The sequence below is a fragment of the Asterias rubens genome, chromosome 10, assembly GCF_902459465.1.
Source record: "Asterias rubens chromosome 10, eAstRub1.3, whole genome shotgun sequence".
Classification (NCBI taxonomy): domain Eukaryota; kingdom Metazoa; phylum Echinodermata; class Asteroidea; order Forcipulatida; family Asteriidae; genus Asterias; species Asterias rubens.
Genome location: NC_047071.1, coordinates 10,118,293 through 10,140,826, shown reverse-complemented (window position 1 = coordinate 10,140,826; position 22,534 = coordinate 10,118,293). Strand labels below are relative to the sequence as shown.

The 22,534-nt window shown below is 37.2% G+C and overlaps 2 protein-coding genes across 3 annotated transcripts; one reads left to right on the top strand and one right to left on the bottom strand.

The window, feature by feature from the left end:
* Window positions 1-588: 588 nt before the first annotated feature.
* LOC117295818 lies at window positions 589-14,713 on the bottom strand. Its single transcript, XM_033778584.1, has 13 exons — window positions 14,541-14,713; window positions 11,570-11,691; window positions 10,886-11,028; window positions 10,502-10,561; window positions 9,387-9,497; window positions 8,805-8,916; window positions 6,197-6,307; window positions 5,261-5,359; window positions 4,659-4,832; window positions 4,072-4,163; window positions 3,103-3,181; window positions 2,779-2,809; window positions 589-1,938 (listed from the first exon to the last, which is right to left on the bottom strand). The coding sequence occupies exons 1-13, from the start codon at window positions 14,574-14,576 to the stop codon at window positions 1,912-1,914; spliced, it is 1,197 nt and encodes a 398-aa protein (XP_033634475.1). The 5' UTR covers window positions 14,577-14,713; the 3' UTR covers window positions 589-1,911.
* Window positions 14,714-14,755: 42 nt separating this feature from the next.
* LOC117295820 (glutaredoxin-like protein C5orf63 homolog) lies at window positions 14,756-21,957 on the top strand. 2 transcript variants are annotated; one of them, XM_033778586.1, is made up of 4 exons: window positions 14,756-14,807; window positions 16,284-16,463; window positions 17,256-17,312; window positions 21,755-21,957. In XM_033778586.1, the coding sequence occupies exons 2-4, from the start codon at window positions 16,317-16,319 to the stop codon at window positions 21,929-21,931; spliced, it is 381 nt and encodes a 126-aa protein (XP_033634477.1). In that variant the 5' UTR covers window positions 14,756-14,807; window positions 16,284-16,316; the 3' UTR covers window positions 21,932-21,957. The 2 variants fall into 2 exon arrangements, with proteins under 2 accessions (XP_033634477.1, XP_033634476.1); XM_033778585.1 differs by lacking the exon at window positions 14,756-14,807 and adding an exon at window positions 14,841-14,958.
* The last annotated feature ends 577 nt before the right edge of the window (window positions 21,958-22,534 follow it).

Genomic DNA, 22,534 nt, shown 5'->3' with positions numbered 1-22,534 from the left:
TTTGACAACTTACAAAGGAAAATTATGTTAACTATCTTAAAGGGTGCTTATATGAAAGTGCAAGCAAAATAAAAGTCTCAAACCTCATGTTAAAATGGCGTAAAATGTAATTTTGTCCGATAAGCCTACTCTTTCTTAGTGGAATTTGAATCATTACGTCATCGAACACCAAAAACAAGTGGGGTCTATACAACACAACAATTGTCAAAAGGTCAAGTCTCATGGTATTTTGATTCAATATCAAAATACAGGAATGATTTAAAAAATTTCTGTACAGCCACGTACAAACTGCATGTTTGCTATGTACATATAATTTGAAATGTAGATAGCGAACGCTTTTGGTTCTTGAACAAAATTGCACATGAAAATTGCACATCGAACACAGTGGTATTTTACACTGTTAAAGGCAATGGACACCTTTGGCAAATGCGGTACAAATCTGTGAAAACTTTAAATCAATTGGTCATCGAAGTTGCAAGAGAAAAAGCAAAAACACCCTTGTTTACACGAATTTGTGTACTTTCAAAAGCATTGTCAAATGCCTAAAAAAGGCTTCAAGCCTGAGGTATTGTATTATTTGAGCGAGAAATTACCTCTTTCGCTAAAAAAACACACTTTTACATGTTATACTATCAACAGCTTGCCATTGCCTGTTACCAAATATGCAAGTTTCCATGCTTTAATTGTGGGTAATTACCAATAGTGTTCAGTGCATTTTAAAGCGAGGTTTTGTAGACTTGAAAGTCCAAGTACATGTATCTAAAAATTTCTAGCACAATGCTGCAGTACATAGTTATAGTTGTTGCCCATAAAACAAGGTTTTTAGAACTGGTCAGAAGAACTGGTCTTTAAAAGTAAAATGATAATAAAAAAATACTGACACATGTACATGTATTCACCATACCTGGCAAGTTCTGTTGGCTTTGCAACTCAAGTCTTATACACCGGAATTTGTATATGTCGCGCTAGCAAAGTGGAAGGGGCATCTACATATACATGAAGTGTCTGCCTTGTCTATGTGTTTTAATGATACAAAGTGTTGACCTTGGAGCAAAAGAAGTCCACATAATGTAGGGACTGAAACACAATGTGGACTTAAACACGTCCACGCAGTGCTATTCACAACGTTGACAAATTTGATTTTCCTTAATGGTACAAAACCAAGGAATTTTTACACAGTGAATCAGGGATGTGAATCCTCCATAACACCCCAGAGTGTAGAGTAGGGCTTTTAAAATAAATGATAATAACTGGGCTTCATGCTCGTAAGTTTTCGAGCCTACATGCTTTTGCGCTTTGTGCTCAAGAGTTCAGTTATTGCTTTCTGAACAGCCTGTCACATCCCTGGTAACTGCAATACAGAGTTGTGTGTGTGTGTGTGCTAATATTCAGTACCTTATGGAGACCAAGGACAAAATAAGGTCTCCATATTATATGAAAGTTCTAAAGACTGGGGTGCTCCACAATGAAATTTCATGAATGGGGTATTTTGGAATAATAACCCACACCCTGAAGACTCAGAAACCGGAACACGAGTCCAATGCACTAAACAGCACTGCCACAACACGCCAGCCAGAAACCATAGTGCGCAACCAATTGTTCCACCCGATCTAAAATGGGCGTAAACGTTTGCGTGCAAGTATGCGGCACGTTTCCACGAGTGGAACGACCACTTTTCTGATGAGAGACCAGTTGTATTTATTAAGGTTAGAGCAGCTTCAAACTTCAAGGAATATTATCAATTGCCAACTTTCCCCAGATTCCCTGTTTAGTTCCTGATAAGTACAGACTATATGAAATGCAGATACATGTAGCTTGATGGCCAAACAGGGACAACTAAGAGTTGTTCAAATTCAAACATTGAAGTGAACATCCAACTTCAGCCCACGTTGTATATTCATGATAACGCCCTCAGTTTGTTGGTTTTCCAAGTTGACACTAAACAGAATAAAACGAGAAGAATAGCAATTAGCTGTTGCAAACTGTTTACCAATCAAAATGACCTGTATTAGCAAGGCACAAACTGTTCATGGCCTGATTTTTCAAACCCCAGCAGGGTGCAGTGTTCTACGCAAGAGTGGTCTGATGGCTAAATGCTAAACAGACCAAGTGGTCTACATGCAGCTGACTAGTTCAGTGTCAAAAGCATCCCCATGGAAAAATAAAGCTGACAAGCTATTTAACTATTTAACTGGTACTGCTGAAAAAATTAAAGACACCCCCTCTGCTCGCTCACAGACAGACAGAGTTTTTCTCGAAAGCACGTAGTGCGCCCTAGGGTGAAAACAACGAGCCAGTTACACCTTTCCCCTGCTTTCAATGTGTTCAATAGAGAAAAGTAGTTATCATTAAAGACCCTGGACACTATTGGTATAAGACCAGTCTTCTCACTTGGTGTAACATATGCATAAAATAACAAACCTGTTAAAATTTGAGCTCAATTGGTCGTCTAAGTTGCGAGATAATAATGAAAGGAAAAAAAAACACCTTGTCACACTAAGTTGTTTGCTTTCGGATGCTTGATTTTTAGACCTAAAATTCTAAATCTGAGGTCTCACAATCAATTTCGCAGAAAAATACTTCTTTCTCGGAAACAACGTCACTTCAGAGGGAGCCATTTCTCACAATGTTTTATACTATCAACCTCTCCCCATTACTCGTTACCAAGTAAGGTTTTATGCTAATAATTATTTTGAGTAATTACCAATAGTGTCCACTGCCTTTAACATCAAAACTTTTAAAAAGAAACTGTAGAAAAATAAAAGGTCTTCAATTCACCTTTTTCTTTCTGGGACAGTAACAGCATGCCCTGTGAAGATATAACAAAATAAAATCTGGATTACATTTTTCAAGTGTTTGGTTAACAAATTATTTAATAAGAACGACTGCCCCCCTTATGCACCATGATTATTTAAGTGATAAATTGATTATATTGGCACATTAATTGTTTTCTCGTCTTTACAAATGGCAACCCAAAAAACAGGTCACAGTAGTGCCCTCACCGATCTTCATCTTTCGTGTTATAAATATTTCTGAAGGGATATAACCGCGAGCGACCGGTCGGCGCATGAAAGAGTTAAATGTAATCTAAATGTTTGTTACCATGTTGGTTGATGGCCCAAAATGTACGGCACTGTCTGATGGTCTTTGTGGCAGTAGTCCTTACAATATTGACAAACCCCTGCAATGTAATACCATGGGGGAAAAAACACAGAGTAAATAATAATAACAGAACAAGAATAATGAGTGCACAATCACCAATTTAATGTGCAATGTAACAAAATAAAAAAAATGAGTTTTGAGGTTGAACAAAGATATTGACAAAATAGGGACACCGCCTATTAGGCCAGTTGGTAGAGCGCCAGCACGTTAATCCGGAGGTCTTTGGTTTGAATCCCACTCTAGTAAATTCTTTGTTCAACCTCAAAACTCAATTCTTTGTTCAACCTCAAAACTCATTTCATAGTTTACCCAGTCAGTTTCCCTTGTGGTTTATATTGATAAAATAAAAAAATAAAAGAACAAATCCAAGTGAACAGTCATTTATAAATATAACATGGTTTTAGGGTAAAAAAAAATGGATATTAGCGACCCATGGTATCGGAAGTAACAAACTAGTTCCTGAGGCGAATCCGAGGGAACTAGGGAACCGGTACTTCTTCAATATCTCAGGGAGCTAATATCGACTGCTCACAAAAAACAAATCTTGTTATATTTGTTTAACTATACCTCATTGTATTCAGTGCACCAGTACAACACCATTGAGCACCGGAAAACCTAGATTGACAGTAACGTATGTCACTATCGTTTTTCGCAAATAACACAATTTAATACACAATGACTGCAGTCGAGAGCAACACAACTTCAAAGCTAACTACCAAAACTTTAATTTCGTTGAACTTAAAACGTCACTGAGGTAAATTGAAGGTCACGTGGTGTGTTGTGAACCAATACAAAATGCATTTAAACCGAACTGATTTCCTTGGCCCAACTAATGACAAAATAGTACAGAATTAAAGCCAAGTTAACCAGTCTGGGGTTGTGGGAGTAAAACATCTTATTGGTACTTACAATTGAAAGCACAATCTTTGCAAGTGAAGTAATCCATTGAGAGCCTTTTGTCCTTGTCAAATGTACTAGCGAAACATTGCTTTGGCATCTCACTGCAACAAAGAAGACAAAGTTATCTATCTCTTGCAAGCATTTTGCAGAGATTCAATAGATGTTTTAACTTTAAAATTTGGTTCTACCCTTACACCAATGTATTCTGTATATACATGGCCGCTGACAGATAATTGTGGAGGAATCACACAAATTTCACACCTCAATAATAAGCTAGTAGGTGGCACACTATTTGGCTTACATAAGAAGAAACTTCATTTATGTCTACTTCTTCTCACCAATACTCTTGGTTTTGCTGAGATATAGAGCAAAGAGCCATTCCAACAGCTTTTTTTCAAGTAATGCATCTCTCTAAAACTCATTGCCTGGTGCATGTTTCCCTCCATCCCACAATCTAGACAGTTTTAAGCGGAATATGAATTCTTACCTTTAGCTCCCTCCCCCCCCCCCAAGTTTTTTTTTGCATCATCAAGATTGGCTTATAACCTTGTTAAAGGGCAAACTTGAATAAAAAACAAAACACAAACATGACTCACCTTTCTAGTTTGACCGGGCCAACAAGTACAACCTCGCTCCCAGGTTTCACAGCAAAGTCTAATACTGGATGACACCCTACAGGTAGGAGTCTGATAGCGTCCGACCTTTCTGCTTCAGCCAATGACAGCTCTTGTACAAACTCGTTGGAAATTACACGCCCCTTTTCAAATGGTCTGAAACAGTGAAAAGGTTACAGATTACACAGTTTCGGAAAAACAAACCCCCCAAAACAAACATTGCAGAAAATTACCAATAGACCAAGCATAAATTCCAAACACAGCCCTGTGTACCTACAGTAAAAAATACTGAACACTTTGAGACCCTCTTCATTAGGTGTGGTAAAGCGCTTTACAGTCGTTCTCATTACCACAAGATCACTGGGACTGAAAATTTTCACAAAATCACAGGAACGCTATTATAAGAGGGCAGCAAAACAAAGAAGCACAATCCAGAACTGAGATTTGAGACTTAGAACATACTCTTTATAACATGTATAAGCAGAACCCCTTTATAACTGCCCTCTTTTTAACGAGGGTCGACTGCTTGCGTCTTAATATTATCATCTTGAAGGCAAAGTTACTTTGAAACCAGTAATACTCACCCGAGAAGAATATATTGCACTTGATCATCCAATGAGCTGATAACAGGATCTCCCCTTGCCTCCATCTTTGATATTATTGCCTCTTTGATATCGGATAAACTTAACAAATAACATCACAAGAACGAATCAAGTCAATGTAATTGTCAAGAGCGTTTCGGGGCCTCAGGCCTGCAGTCCCAGCGTACATTTTGAACTCTGTACTAGTCCAACACTATAACATTGGCCTTGGCCCTACGATCCAAAATAAAATTTGAGACCAGAGTACTGGCCAAACACTAAAAACATTGTACAGCGCTTTGTAAAGTCTGTGACAAGGAAGGCGTTTAATTAATTGGTTTATTTTATGTTTTTTAATAAAAAATATATTATAGTTTAAGGAACACGTTGCCTTGGATCGGACGAGTTGGTCTATAAAAAGCGTTTGTAACCGTTTTTTTTATAAAATGCATATGGTAATGATGGTTGGAAAGATGTTTTAAAAGTAGAAGACATAGATCAACACAAATTTGCCTCGAAATTATGTGGTTTTTCTTTTACTTCACAAACTTTCACGGTTGGCCATTTATGGGGGTCAAAAATTTGACTCCCATAAATGGCCGACTGTGTTAGCCGACGAGGTAACAGGAAAACCGTGCAATTTCGAGGAAAGTTTGTGTGGATCATTATATTCTACTTCTACAACATCTTTCTACCTACACAGCATATGCATTTTATAACAAACGGTAACAAACGCTTTTCAAAGACCAAATCGACCGAACCAAGGTAATGTGTTCCTTTAAATGTGAAGCCATGCACTGGCCAAACACTAAACACACTGGTCTCTGGCCAATAGTGAGCAATGTGCTAGCCCAAAACTAAAAACATTGGTCTGTAGCCTACAGGCCAATGTTGAGCTTTGCTTGTGTAGATCTTTTAGATGATTCAGATTAGACTCACCTACTATGAGGTTTGAGCTTGACGTCTTGAAGTACAATATTCTTGTCTTGCAGTCGTACTGATATTGCAACAGGAAGTAGTGACGGAGTTGGCAAGTGATCTGTTAGGTACCTGAATTGTATACAAATACACTTGGAATAACTGCAATCAGTGTCTCACTCATGAACGGCCATCTTGATTTTGTTTTCACTATAGAAATATATGGATTCCTACTGAGTCTGGCAACGATTCATGAGTAAATAGTAATTGGTTCCTTTACACAGCATATCCAGGGCCCATTTTCATAGAGCTGCTTAAGCAAAATCTTTGCTTAAGCACGAAAATAGCTCGCTTGTTTTACACATGTTACTGGCCAAAATTTCATGCCATATAAATTGCTTATGACTGGTATTTAGCTGTTGCTTACTTAGCATAATAATAATAATAATAATAATAAGACTTGTAATGCGCACATATCCACCCTGCTGGGTGTTCAAGGCGCAGTAAAACCAAAACAAAAACAAAAACAAAACACAAAGAAAAACAGACACAACAAAATTAGTCATTGAAAACCTGTGACATAAGATAAGTTTTGAGAAGAGACTTGAATTTTGCGGTACAAACACAAGATCGAAGATTAAGTGGTAGAGAGTTCCAGATGCGTGGCGCGGCTGAAGAAAAAGACCTGTCACCCCATGAGTGTCGAGACTTGGGTTCAATGAGGAGAAGCATGGAACTTGATCGAAGATTCCTTGATGGAGTGTAAACTTGAAGCAGTTCAGAAATATAGTGGGGAGCCTTGCCATTTAGAGCTTTGTGGACAATGAGCATCAGCTTGAAGATGATTCGTTGAGAGATAGGGAGCCAGTGTAGTTGTTTCAGAATGGGGGTGATAGAACAGGATTTTCTAGACAGTGTCACAATGCGGGCAGCAGTATTTTGGAGCCGTTGAAGTCGGGAAATCTGGTTGTTAGGTAGACTGTATAGAAGAGCATTGCCGTTGTCGAGACGAGAAGTAACAAATGCGTGAATGACCTTTTCAGTGGCACTTTTATCCAAGTACTTGCGAATCTTACCTATATTCCTGATGTGATATGATGATAAACGAACAATATTGTTGATGTGTGGCTGAAATGTCATCGATGAATCAAAAATAACCCCCAAGTTCCGAGCTTTTAGCGAGGGAGCTATCCGAGCATCACCGATGGAGATGTATGGCACTGAAACCTTAGTTAACTGTTGACGTGACCCAAATAAAAGGAACTCTGTCTTATCATCATTTAACTTCAGGAAGTTTTGTTGTGTCCAACGTCGAGTCTCTTGGATGCATTTCTCAAGTCTTGCAATAGATGCATTGGCGTTTTCTTGAGAAGATTTAAACGTGATGTATAGCTGAGTGTCGTCTGCGTACACATGGTAATTCAGATTAAATTTGAGGATGATGTCACGAATCGGTAAAGTGTACAGCGTAAACCACTGCGGGCCGAGTACCGACCCCTGTGGCACAGAGTAGTTCAAAACAACAGGGTCGGATATCGCAGTGCCAATACATACATGCTGAGTTCTATTGTGGAGATACGATTTGCACCATGCTAGGGCTGTGTCCTCTATGCCAAGGTGATTCTGGAGCCGAGAGAGAAGGATGTTATGATCAACAGTGTCAAAAGCAGCACTCAGGTCTAGCAGGACTAGTGCTGTAAGGTTACCATTGTCCATAGAAGAGAGAATATCGTTGCTCACACGGACTAGTGCAGCCTCGGTCCCATGGAAAGGCTTGTATGCTGAAAATTAACATAACAATTAAGTGGAGTCTTGGCCGGTAATCTGATTTTACTAAGCAAGGATTTTATGCTTAAGCAAAATTTTGTGCTTAAGTAGCTCTATGAAATTGGGCCCATGTGTGATGAAAGTGCTTTGAAACACTGTTATCACTGTTCATCAGGCGTCTGGAGACCAATTTGAATTATCTAACTTTCTCAACTCCCTGGCTGGGAAGCATACAACCCCAATCTGCCTAGTAGAAAATTAAAAGTCTACTCAGCGCGAGTAGAATATAAATAAAGCAAGACAAGTTCTCAAAAGAACATATTCTACCCAGCAAATAGATGCACACATGGTGTTACCGCCAAACCAAATATACAGAATTTGCGAGGGTTCAAAAAAGAAATTGGAATGAGTTTAGCTCTGGAAGAGCTGTTGGTTTGGTTTGGAGTATTTTGGGATTTGTATTGGTTTGCTCTGGCTGTTAAAGCCATTGGACACTTTCGGTAAACAGTATTGTCCAAGGCCTACACCTCGTGGATCACAACTTCTATATAAAATAACAAACCTTTGAAAATTTAGGCTCAATCGGTCATCAGAGTCGGGAGAAAATAACGGGAAATCCACCCTTGTTTTTGCACGTTTCGCTGTGTCATGACATGTGTTGTAAATAAATTCGTAATTCTCGATATCGAGAATTGATATTGTTTTAATGTTTTCTCAAAAAATAAAGCATTTCATGGAATCATATTTCAAGAGAAGTCTTTCACCATTACCTTCTGTAAACCCTGTAAGTTATTTGTAAATCTGTGAACTTAAAAAAAAAAGATTTGTACCGAAAGTGTCCAATGGCTTTAGAGTGACTCACCTGTCGTATGCATCCACCAATAACTGTGTACACGTACTGAGCTCGGCGTGTAGGCCTTGTCTCTTAACCTCTAGTTCATGTAGACACGTTGCCATGGTTTCGTCATCTTCACCTTGTTTTGATATGTAATAAATAAAACATCATTTTACAAAGATTCATTATAAGAAAGTGAGCACTACCACACCAACCAACACTTCAGATCCGTGAACTTTGGATAATTTGATAGATGAAATAGTTCTATTAATTATGGGGCATAATTCAAAGCATAATACTTTGGTCGTAACATTACACAACATGATCCCTTTCAACTGTGCTCTACATGTGTATTTAAGTGACTACTCTTTACTCTGACACACATGTTCAGACAAGCCCCTTGTAAATTATTTGCTAGAAAAACACACTAGGGGTGTCAGAATTGTACCCCACATGGTGACTTTACTCGACTGTGCACCTAACCCTGCTTGAGCCCAAATGTTGACTTTTACTCGACTGTGCGCTTTGAGTACCTTGTTGGTAGATACATGCGCTATAAACTACGCCAATATTATTATTGTATTATGGAACTGGGATTAATAAACTCACCTCCTTGTAATGCTTCTATTTGTGACTCGACTGTTTGAACACGTTGGGTAAACTCTCTCTTGAACTCTTGGAAGTACTGTTCATGGGCGGCAAGACCAAGCTTGAGATGCTCTGTTCAGGGGTGGACAAACAAGGCAATATTAAGGTAAGGTATACCCTGTGGAAATATAAACATACTTGGTGAGTAATAAGCTAAGCAGCTTTCGATAGTGTAAAGCATTTTAAGAATCATTTCACTTTGAATTATTAATGTGGTTATTAGGGATAACGATATAATTTATATCTGATGGGGCAAAAATGAGTCACAACATGCACAAGGGGACAATTGACTTATTGGGGTTTATACATAAAAAATTGCTGAAGAGAGCACACAACTAGCTTCATTTTGACTTATCTTAGACACTTCAAAATATATTACCTTTTGAAAAAATAGATTATGTCACAATCTGAAAATAACCCATACTGGGGAAACAGCCTGTTTAATAAAAAACATCAACTATTGAGGTCTAGGGGGGATGAACAAAGAGTACATATTTTATTCACCTTTATCGATCAAAAACCAAAGGTTTTTTTTTTTTTTCAGAAAATGTGAAAAAATATACCCTGAAGAAGCATTTTTGTTCACCCTCCCAACAGCCCTGTACTGGAAAGATGGTTGTGCGACAAGTGAGTCATTTTTGTAGAGCCTGTCATGTTAAACTGGAACCTGTGAAGCGTTTCCGCCAGATACATTTCTCGGATTGTGTATTCCTATTACAGATGATTCTTCCTACTTGGACAAAATTAGTCCAGGGGTGGATTTCACAAAGGTAGTCCTAACTTGGGACTAGTCCTAGGCAATGCTAAGAGATAGGACCGGTCCTAACTTAGGACCGGTCCTATCCCTTAGCATTGCCTACAAAGGTAGTCCTAACTTAGGACTAGTCCTAGGCAATGCTAAGAGATAGGACCAGTCCTAAGTTAGGATGAGTTACTGGTCCTAACTTAGGACCAGTCCTATCCCTTTAGCATTGCCAAGGACTAGTCCTAAGTTAGGACTACCTTTGTGAAATCCACCCCAGTGCTCTTAACCGCTCGGCCAGGACATGACACAAAACAGGATACATGATTCTTACTCTGTAATGTGCCTTCAATAGGGGAGACTTCTCTGTGATTTGTGTCACCACTGTGATGAGCTGGAACAAAAGAACAACATCAAATCGTCAGCAAGCTTTCATTTACCAAATAAATAAAAAAAAAATAAAAAAAAAATAAAAAAATTATTGCTGTGAAAAAAGGGCAATGTGCCCATCAGAGCGCAGAATTCCCTATTTCTGTAAGCGCCGTTCTTTAGGTACATATGTAAGAAAAGCCATGATACTGGGCCCATCACTCCACGACCACAAGTTTGTAAAATACTTCATATAATCAGCAACTCGAACAAAAGCCAAGATGAAGGCAGCATGGGTCTATTGGTTAATGCGAACTGACTAAGTCTTTCCTTTAAACATGTTAAATACCTGCTTCTTGTATCAAGTTAACGAAGTAATTGTTTTCCGCCTTGTTTTTTTCCACCGACACCATTTTGATGAGATTGTCAAATGCCCAGTCAGAGTACAACTTGTCAGCAGAGACTTTCTTATTACAGTTTGGACATTTGGACCTGGAAAGAGAAACACACAGTACATGTATCAAGGAAGTAATCTTAGCAGTAGAAGCCAAGTATGGTACAATCACTGATCATTATCTTAGAGGCTTTGGACACGCTTAGTAATTGTCAAAGACCAGCATTCTCACTTGTAGTATCCAAACATATATTGTATAAAGTAAAAAATCTGTGATAATTTGGGCTCAATTGGTCAGAGTTATTAAGTGTCCTGTGTCTTTACTAGGCCACATATATTGGGTTAAAACCAAAATAACTAGCTTGATTAACAAACTGGCGCTCCAACAACTGAGCTATCTCAGATCCCAACAAATGTTGGTAGTTTTCCATTGCTTTGATCGGGGGTGCCAATCAGAAGCCAAGCTGAAACTGCCCCTAAACAAAAACCAAGACAAAATAGGAAGACCACCAACTTCGAGGCTCAGTTATTTTTTACCTCTAGCAAAGAAATTAGAAGTACAGTATTTTCTGCTTTTATAACAGCTTTATTAAATTTGGCCCAGGTGAACATGAAAACCACCAAGACGGCTAATCCTACCTCCTATTAACACACTCCTTGATGCATTTACCACAAAAGCGATGACCACATGGCGTGATGTGTGTGTTGTTAAGTTTATCCATGCAAACCGAACACGTAAAGTGTTCAGATACGGCTTTTACCTGTCAGAAAAAATGATTAAAGCCAATCCAAAAAAGAGACCATGGTTAGATTGTTATAATGACAAAATAATAGAATAATAGAAAGGAAACAGTTTGTCTCTTGTAGAAGTAAGAGTTTCATTAATCGAGAAAGACCCTGCCTGGGTTGAAACGTCAGGCCAGTACTATTTTTTGCATTTAACCATCAGAGGTCCTTTCGGTTGTTAAGCAGTTTGCAATCAGCTGATTCTATTTTCTCAGTTTCAATAGTCGTAACCCTCGCTCAATCCTCCCAATGGTTGCAGACCTTCAGGAGGATAAGGACAGTTACGATTATTGCATCAGAAGCAGTTTATGACATCTACATATATGACAACTCTTGTCAAAGCCTTTTCAGTATTTCGACAAGGCATTGCAAGGTGAGAAGACAATGAGGAAATTTCAGCTCTAGAAAACCCCAGAGAATTGATCTTGGGAAAACCCAGTCAGGTAGGGACTGAAAAAACCATGATCCACATAGTGCCCCAAATCGGGGTCCCAGAGGTGGAAGGCAAGGAGCAAGGAAAGATACCATGCACTGCGCTCAAGTGTGCATCTTCCGATATTCTGTGCCCTTTTTTTATCTTCCTGTTTACATGTAGCTCTTCGAGGGTTAGGATTATCTAAAAGTCAAGTACATACACTGCTAAAAATGGTGTTCTTGAAATAAGAAAAACATCTTATTTTGAGAAAAATGTTTCTTGTGTCACTCATGTCACTCCTAGAAACTTTATCTATGGAGTGACACAAGAAATATTTTCTTAAAATAAGATGTTTTTCTTATTTCAAGAATACCATTTTTAGCAGTGTACGATGATAATGACGTCTGTGACCCCAAAAAATTCCAATAATCGACCTTAGCCCCCACTTCTGTCATGTCTGTGGCCAAGATCTTGAATTCAAAGAATACTTCACAAAGTAAACCAAATATAACGATACAAAAAACAGGACCTCCTAAGTTGGGCTATATCGTAGGAGGTCCTGTTTTCAAGGTGTCCCTAAAATCGTGGCAAATCTTTTACCTCTCTGTGCGCGATGTAAACAGTCCCTAGATACAAACATTTTGGTTTTATTTGCCAATCAAAGAATCTCCTCTCCCTTGACCAAAGCTTAAAAACAAATAAGGCTCCACTGGTTATTTGCACTTGTAAATGCAAAAAGTTTGGTATTTTAGGCATTTCTACAAGGTACAAAAATATGTCATAATGTTGAGGCCATAAAAGAAATTGCCCACCGAAAAAGTTTTATCAAACACTATTTCAATTCACAATTCACGCAATCATTCTGGAAAAAATACAGAGGCTTAAAATTAAAGATGGCTTAAATATTATTTTCTAATAATTAATATTTTTTGAGATTTTTTTTTAACCCTTCCACATCAATGTTATTATCAATATTAAAATTTAAACATCAGCTTGGTGATTCAATTATCACTTTTTATTTGTTTGCTTTATTATAAAAGTCAGATTTAAAACCAACAATTATTCACACTTGTTAAGCTTTTATTTAATTTTTTGCAAGTTACCATGGTAATTTTTAAAATGTCATGAAAAATATTGTGAATAAATAAAATGAAGACAACTGCTGGCTAAAGAGTCATACACAGAGTCTCACAGAATGCTTGCAGTCACTGCAGATATTTCTTCTGTAAGTACCCAGGGCTGTAATTACAACAAGTACGTAGCCCATCACTATTATTATTATTATAAATTATTATAATACTATAGGCTAAACAAAAAATAGTATCGTAGGAGGTCCTGTTTTCGAGGTGTCCCTAAAATCGTGGCAAATCTTTTACCTCTCTGTGCGCGATGTAAACAGTCCCTAGATAAAAATTGTGTGGTTTTATTTGCCAAGCAAAGAGTCTCCTCTCCCTTGACCAAAACTTAGAAACACGTAAGGCTCCACTAGTCATTTGCACATTGTAAATGCAAAAAGTTTGGTATTTTAGGCATTTCTACAAGGTACAAAAATATGTCATAATGTTGAGGCCATATAAAAATATTTGCCCACCGAAAAAGTTTCATCAAACGCTATTTCAATTCACAATTCATGATGATCAAAATCATGTGACTGAATGTTTTGTTGAGCATTCTTGAAAAAAAATATCGAGGCTTAAAGAAGCCATGTGCCTTATATCATTTTCTAATATTTTTGGAGATTTTTATTTTGTAACCCTGGTATCAATACTATTATTAATATTAAAATTTAAACATCAGCTCGTTGATTCAATTATCACTGTTTATTTATACGCTTTATTATAAATAGTAAGAAAAAACCATATAAAAAAAATAAATACAAATTAGATTTGGAAGCCAGTAATTATTCACACTTTTTATATATTTTTTTATTTTTTTTAATTTTTTGCAAGTTACCATGGTAATTTAAAAAAATTAATAAAAAAATAATTTGAGTAAAATGAAGGCAACTTCTGGCTATACAGTCATACATAGAGTCTCAAAGAACACTTGTAGTCACTGCAGATGTTTCTTCCATGTATGGCTTCACCGGGAAACCATACTTTCTCGTTTGCCGTGAAAACAGGAAAAACTCAAAACAAATTGGGCCAGTTGAAGTCATTGAAGATCGGTGTGTGGTGTGAACATTTCAATGTCCATCAAGTTTCAATACATGTTTGCATACTTCATATTAACAAATGAAGATAATTAGGGCATAGGTTGATATATTGCATCATTATTTTTTTCCCAATTCAAAAAAAAAGGCATAAATAGCGTGAAAACTGGTAAGCAGAGGATACATTCCCGTAGCCCATCATCAAATAAAATAAACTTATAAAGTAATAAAAGTAAAGAAAAATCAGTTTAACTCACGGGAATCGCAAGGGGTAACTCTCCGTCATCTTCCATGTCTGATCGTGATGTATTCTTACCTAACAAATCAGTGTTTAAAGAGACCAAAATAGACAAACTCACACTCAAAAACACTGGATAAAAATAGACATTACACACATTCAATTTCTGACGTCCAGAGTTTTCATCATCGATGTGAATGACACTGGAGGGCGCCCTTTGTAAACAACACGAGCGTGCGGAAGACAAGCTTTCGTGCAGTTGCTCTTGATCTTGCTGAAGTGAAAGGTAACATCATCTCATCTTCCTATACTGTGCAGAATGTGCAGAAACCTCCTCTGGAGTAACATCACCTTCCTTCCTATACTGTGCAGAAACCTCCTCTGGAGTATGAGTTCATAATACAGATTTCAGAACTTAACAACAACACGGGGAACGGGTAATCTATAAAATTGCACAATGTCCAAATATTCGTAGGTATAGTCGAGTTGTAATACTTACTAGGTTATTTCTAATAATATTTAGATTGACTTGTTTGTTTTGGGTTGAAATTAATGCGAGCTAGTTTACCTGTTTACCTGTTTACCTGTAGATTCGGGCTCTGCATAATGAAGGCTAAATGAAGCCTTATAAAACGCCCATCCATAATATTCACACAAAACTTACTGCAAAAGTACTGAATGCAATGGAAGTAGCTAAGTCAAATGTGAGAGCAGAAGAGAATGAACTTAATATTTCCATCCTGTGGTAAACATCCTGCAAAACTGTACATGTCAATGTTTTTGGTGGGGTAATCGTGGCAGTAGCAAGGTCAGTATGTGTAATAGACCTATGTACATGGAATGTGTTTGGGATGGGGGTGGGGGAGGGGTGGGCTTTGGGCTTGATTGATTCAATACAAACTTCATTAATGATGGTTAATGTTTGTAAATGGTTGCACATGTGCAAGTTTTGTAACTTACTGTTAGTTACTGATTTTGTGGCGTGTATCGACAAACTGGGGAAAGTGAGACCATTAAATTGAAATTACTATAATGTTATAGTATAAAATTGCTGTGTATAGAGGGCTTCCAATTTCATCATCTTGCTGCACATCTCTATAGACGATGTGACCTCTGACGTCACACGAAAACCATAACATGATTCGCGCACATACCGCCGGGCAAAACTATGGGTTTTGGCAGCCAGCTTGAAGAAAGTGTATGCAATCTTACCATGACTACGTGTCTGTTCGCCCGGCGAAACATGACGTATACAGTGTTTTTTCAACAGAGGGCGGTTTGAATGTAAACATAGATCACATCGTCTATATTGGCAGCATTGGGGCTTCCCATAGTTGGTGGTATGGTGCAGCATCTTTAGAATGGCGTCCAAGACTCATCATGGAGTCCTCTACACGATTGTTCCATGTCCTCAGGTTTTGGTGAAGAAAGCCGGTGAAGTGTACTGAAAATTCCCTTCAAAACTTACAGATGATGTTGTTTTTGTATACTGCAGTTACAGTTTAGCAGGGCACTGTCACAGGCTTGATACTTCACAGAGGCAACAAAGCTGATTGCCTCCATGCCCCTTGTTCATTGCCTTGGTGCCCTTGAAATGCTCCAGTAGATTAAAGTTAAATACAATATCCTCATACACTGTAGGGTGCCCTTTACTAAAGAGAAAATGTCTTGGTTCCCTTGCCCTTTAAAAAACAAAGCATACCGGCCCGCTGTCACATTTTTTGGCACCCCGTAATTATTTATTTTGCATTTTTTTTTGCAGGTTAAAACACATACATAGTGCAGTCTAGATGATATGGCTCTGATTGGTCAATGGAGACAGTGTTACAGACTCAATGCTGTAGCCTCGGCACTTCCGTCATCTTGTAGCAGACTTTGGGATGTATCAGCAGCATGCTTCTCAGATGTCAACAAATTACCAATTCTTACCCTTTTTACGAAGGTACAGTTCAATCTCTGTTCTTGGTGTGGAATTCAGCAGGGCTAGAGTTTGGTAGGGGGTCCACAAGATTACAGGACTTCTTGTAGCTCAGAATCTTTACTGGACTGGGATATTATTTACAAGACCAAAATTAAAATGAAAAGAGATTAGAATCAAAGTGAGAACACAGTTTAATATCTGAACTGTTTCATTTCAGCAAAACACAGAATATTTATCTCTTCTGTTTTATGTTTGATACTCGCAGATTAGAAGATATTTTTGTGAGACTCAATCTATCATTAATTGAACAACATTCTTTTGACACAAAGATGTCGATTTTGACAAAAAACACGACCATCGCGGGACTTGTCCCGTTTTGAGTTTACTGGCCAAGTGGCACTGATACCACTGGCCTTGGTGATATCGCTGGCCTTATAAAAATTAACAACCACTGTACAAAGTTGTGTGTGCATGGTTGGCATTTTCCTTTCTTTGCAAAACAAAGTTGATTGCATGTTACACCTACAAGTACTTGTATTTGTTATCCAATGATATGCATATGTACAACTTTTTCAAATTTTACTCTGAATGAGTATCAAATAAATTGACATTTTTTTTACACTATTTGAAGATGAGTTTAGAGACTTTCCCCCCACCACTTTTTTTAAGACTAGCTTACATCTATTGGAAAATGAGTGAATTGCAGAACTCCATTTACCTTAGCTCTTCTAAAGGCAAATATTTTAACACCAAACTGGTGCATCCACCATAAGCCAACTATACTTAACTTTTTTTTCTGTCATATCAAAACAGGACAACTGCTCACTGTGTGATGATGCTAAAGATGTATTGAAGAAGTATCAAAACCAAGTAAGTACAAGTTTTTAAATTTGTATCAACCCCAGAAAATGAACCATGTTTCCCATTATACCATAAAGTTAGTTGCACAAAATGTAGCTTTAGAGCCAGTAAGGAATCACCATTTGCTATTCATAATATTACTAGCATTCAGTGTGCACAAAAAAAAGTGTACTTGCACCGTCTAAATATTTTGCTGTGGAAAATGTTTGGATGAAGTAGCCCCATCCGAATGTGTTCATTTTGTGGTGGGAGTAGGCCCAGTTCCTGGTCGCTGGCCCCACCTACAAAATCGCCACAGCAATCAAATGAGTGCGAGAAAAAAAAAAAACTCTAAATGGGCTTCCCCTGGTAAATTATTCAGCCCTCTTTTCATATTCAGACAGTTTATTTTTGGTAGGGGCAGTTGGTTGGGGGCCCAATTAGATCATCTGTTATGATAGTTGCATTTGTATTTGTATACAAGAAACCATGTGACTTTGAAATTGCCTTTGTTTAGAAAAAGTGCCTTATTGAGCGCCTCCAATATTTCATGCAAATTTCTTTTTAAATACCATTAATTTATACAATTATTTTAAATGACTAAAATATTCAATCTGTTCAGCACTATGTAAACAATCTTTGATGAATAAGAGCGCTCTTTAAACGTTTTTGTATTGTATTGTATTGTATTGTATTGTTGTTTTGTATTGTGTTGTATTGTATTGTATTGTTTTTTTTTATTGCATTGTGTTTCTTGTTTATTGTGGTGTGTTGCAATGGATTGGATAGTATTGTATTGTATTGTGAATTGTCACTAGATGTGTTTCGGCTGGGTGTATTGCAATGTATTGGATATTATTGTATTGTATTGTGAATTGTCACTAGATGTGTTTCGGCTGATTAGGCATCAAGCAGATTAGGTATTTTGTTCGTACCAATTTTCTCTTTTTGTTCACCCTTAAAATAGCATTCTCTAACACGTGTCTTAATTAGTAATAACCAAAATCTACCCACTTTCCTGTCTATTCAGAACTTGTCATTTATGCCTATTGTTTGTTAGTGTTTGTTTTTAATTTCAAACATGCTTTGTCATGACCACTGACAGGAAAGAGACACTGCTGAAACTGTTATGTTTATCACCCCTATCTAAATCATGATATACTATCCCATTTGGATCTTAGTTATCCCAATGTGGGTATTGTCAATAGAGACACTGTTGTGAGTTTTGTAGCTTGACTATCACAATCATAACATATAAGTATCCCAATTGGAACTTAGTTATCCCAATGTGGGTATTATCAATAGAGACACTGATACGAGTTTTGTAGTTCTACTATCACAATCAGGAGATATAACCATCCCAATCTGAACTTACTTATCCCAATGTGGGTAGTATCAAAAGAGACAGTATCGAGAGTTGTAATACTTTACTCTCACAATTCAGGAGATAAAACTATCCCAATTGGAACTCACTAGTTCATAATGTGAATATCAAAATGGACACTGTTCATGAGAGTAAAGGGGTTTACTATTACAATCAGAAGATACATTTAACTATTTCAATTAGAGCTTGGTTATCTTTGTCACTTTCAGTGTGTTATCACCATTGAATGTGTCATGGTTGTGGCTATATTTTGCTTTTGTAATTACTTACTTTTGTAATCTCTATTAACTTGTATTTCTCTTGTGTTTTCATCTCAAAGCGCACAGAGACTTCTCTGTGATTGTGATATGCGCTATACAAAAATGGTTCATTTATTTATATACAATCACAATCAAAAGTTCTTTATAGACCTAACTATCCCATTTGGAACTTAGTTTTAAAAGGATATGTTGGGAGCATAATGGCCATACTATCTCAATCAGGAGGTATAACTACCCAATAGGAACTTAGTTATCCCAATGTAGGTACTATGTGTTCTTAATCAGGAATTTAAAATGCGTTGACATGACATAAAATCATTCACCACTGCCTACGTGTTTCTACCCACATGATGATCAGCTGGCATTACATTCGAAGGAAGTCCTTCAAATGACAGGTTTAACCCGTCCCACGCCTTCGTGATGAATCTGTTATTTGTCGATTTTCACGAAATTAATCATTTCCAAAGTCTCTATCTCGACACGACATCTATGAGCACATTCGTTAAAGGGACATTGCAATGGTAACAACAAGACACAAGTATTTGATGTCTACAAATATACGGGTAAAGGGAAGATACACGTTTTGGAATTGTCAAAGACCAGTCTTCTCACTTGGTGTCTCCCATCATAAGCATAAAATGACAAGCCTGTGAAAATGTGGGCTCAATCGGTCATCGAAGTTGCGAGAAAATGGTGAACGAAAAAACACCCTTGTTTGACGAATTTGTGTGCTTTCTCAGATAGGAATAAAAGACTTTTAGGTAGAAGTCTTTTATTATTTTAGTGAGAAATTACCTCTTTCTCAAAAACTACGTTACTTCAGAGGGAGTTGTTTCCCACAATGTTTTATACTATCAACAGCTCTCAAGTGCTCTTTACTAAGTCAGTTTTTAAGTTAGTATTTGTCTTGAGTAACTACCAAAGGTGTACCTTCCCTTTAAAGTAAAACTTTTACACAAAAGCTGTGTTTTGATGATGAGATTGGGTGTTCAAAATCAGGGAATGTACCCCCAACACTTTCTTGAGATTTCTTCCTCAAAAGGGAGTGATCTAAAACCCCCTTTCAACAGACAACAAGCCATTACTGTAAAAACCATTTCTCAATGGATCAGTTTTCCCAGATAGATAGGAGTCCAAATCTTATGCCTAGTATACCATACAATGCCAAGTTCTGTCTGATGTGCTGCTATTTATATAACGAGAAAGTATAACTAAGTTGTTTTGGGTGACCGTTTGATTGTTTTAATACTATATAAATCATAGACATAATACCCCCCCAAAAAAACTACCTGTGAAAATTTTCGTTTAAAAAGTGGTAGCCTTTTTTGAGATATTACCGAAAGTCTTGCGATTATGCCTAGCATGTCCATGCAGAAAGAGTAATTCGTATTAGAATACACAATTGCGAAGCGTTGCCAACAGTAACGCTTCTCAGATTCCACTTTTCGGGATAAACTGTCCATGAACACATTGTTTCAAAGTGAATTTTCAAAATGCTTTATGTTATTGAAAGCTGCTATAATTCTAATCAAGTACGTTTTTATTGCGATATAAACGTACACCATCCCTTTTAAAAAAAACATTCTCCAAAATGTGTCATACTTGAATACCAATTATTAAGTCTGCCCACTTTCCGGAGTATATTTCTAATTTCAAACATGCTTTGTCGTCATGACCACTGACAGGAAAGAGACACTGCTGAAACTGTTGTGGTATTTCAGTCAGGAGATGTTAATAACTATGTGGATTTTAACTTAAATCCCAAATGCAGGTATTATCAAAAGAGATACTGTGGTTTTTTGGTTGGCTTTACTATAACAGGAGATATAACTCTCCCGATTTGAGCTTAGTTATCCCAATGTGGGTATTATTAAAAGAGATACAAATATATCGCTTGCTATCACAATCATGAACTAACTAGCAAAATTTGAACTTTGTTATCCCAATAAAAATTATTATTTAATACAAAATAAAAATAAATTAAAAATAGAATTTGCTATCACAATCATAAGATTGATCTCCCCCAACTTGAAACTTAGTTATTCCAATATGGGTATTATCCAAATAGTTACTTTAGACATTGTTATAGCTTTACTATCACAGTCAGAATTTATAACTATCCCGAATTGGAAACATTATAATTCAGTTCACTGAGTTGTTATGATGTACCTGAGGGGAATCCCCGTCCATTCAATACACAGAGTGTAGGCAATGTTACTTCCTTTGAGTCATATCCGAAGAGAGCACATCAAAACATGTTATGTTCAGTCCGTTTGTGAGGATATGTCAGAAACGCTTTGACAGTTTGAGAACAAAGGATGAATTTGTGAGAGAATCTATTGGTAAGTTGAAATTGAATTTTGCAGATTTTACTTATTTTTTAAAAGTATGATACACATGTATGCCATACTTTAACAAAAAATGTGGTTATGTTTTCTAAGATGTGTCAACTTTTCCAAAGTGATTAGTTTCTTCCTAATTCTATGTTTCAAGTTTTGGACTCTAGAGCTGTATTCAATGTGTTTTTGCTTCTTAATGATGTAAACATTTCTAATGTTCCTTATGTAAAGTTAATGTTAAATGTTAGAACTTTAATCAATGTTTTCAAAAAGGTAAATTTGTTAACTGTTTTGAAGTTTTAACTGTTGTTTTGATCAGTAAACTTTTAAGTTTTCCCCTTCTTTTTAATGACTGGTACTTAGAATTTATTTTTAGATAAAAATACCCCCGGCTGTTTACTCCAATGTGATTCAGCCAATGGACTGCAATATGTTTTGGGGGATATAGTCTCAACCCCCTCTCTCTATTTCTATCTTTATTTCCCCCAGTTTGTTTTAGAGGAAGTCTACATCGACAAGCCAGAAAACAGAGACTATTTCTCCAAGTATCGCTACGATATTCCCGTCTTCCATTTCAACGGAGAATTTCTCATGAAGCACCGAGTGGACGAAGGACTCTTCACGGAAACCCTTGCCAAGTACGAACAGGAAATCATCAAAGACTGAATTATTCGTTATCTGCAATCTTCGGAGAAAGAAAATACCGCCCAGTTCCAGCAAAGGTTTCCGATCTTTGAATTTTGCTGCTTCAAATCTATTATCGCAATTGTACAGACAGACATAAGAACTTGGCCAATTTACAGGAACAGTCAACATTTGTTGAGGCTATTTAATTACAAGTGAGTCCATGTACTCTTTCCCCAGCAGTCAAGGTACCAACTATAATCTGAAGTTGATCGGTTCATATTTTCTTTGAGATATTTGATCGAATTTAGAAACCATTGGTGGTATGGCTGTATCTAGGATTCAAACCAGCAGAATCTTGGGTCTAATCTCAAATGCAAAGGCCAAAGCTCCAATACATTCAGGCAGGAAAATATTGTCCTTTGAAGCTGCCAGTAACTGGCAGCCAACCACTTTACATCCACGATACACAACAGGAGCCCATCATGTAGTTGGCAGTGGGTTGAAATTGCATTATTTACCCATCGAAACTGCATTTAAACTGTTAGAAGAGTCCAGACAAGTTACTGTACACACTGATGCCTCCGCAAGGTATGGCTTTGGTTGTGTGTGGGGCAACAAATGGGCCCGTGGTTCGTGGAGTTC

What these genes read in the sequence shown, in the direction of transcription:
- LOC117295820 (XM_033778586.1), top strand. Translation starts at nt 16,317, where the DNA reads ATGGCTCTGATTGGTCAATGGAGACAGTGTTACAGACTCAATGCTGTA. An exon ending in TTCTTACCCTTTTTACGAAG is followed by an intron (nt 16,464 to 17,255) that starts GTACAGTTCAAT and finishes ATATCAAAACAG; the next exon opens with GACAACTGCTCACTGTGTGA. An exon ending in TGAAGAAGTATCAAAACCAA is followed by an intron (nt 17,313 to 21,754) that starts GTAAGTACAAGT and finishes TATTTCCCCCAG; the next exon opens with TTTGTTTTAGAGGAAGTCTA.
- LOC117295818 (XM_033778584.1), bottom strand. Translation starts at nt 14,576, where the DNA reads ATGGAAGATGACGGAGAGTTACCCCTTGCGATTCCC. An exon ending in AAGGAGTGTGTTAATAGGAG is followed by an intron (nt 11,029 to 11,569) that starts GTAGGATTAGCC and finishes TTCTCTTTCCAG; the next exon opens with GTCCAAATGTCCAAACTGTA. An exon ending in AAGCTCAAACCTCATAGTAG is followed by an intron (nt 5,360 to 6,196) that starts GTGAGTCTAATC and finishes TTATTTGTTAAG; the next exon opens with TTTATCCGATATCAAAGAGG.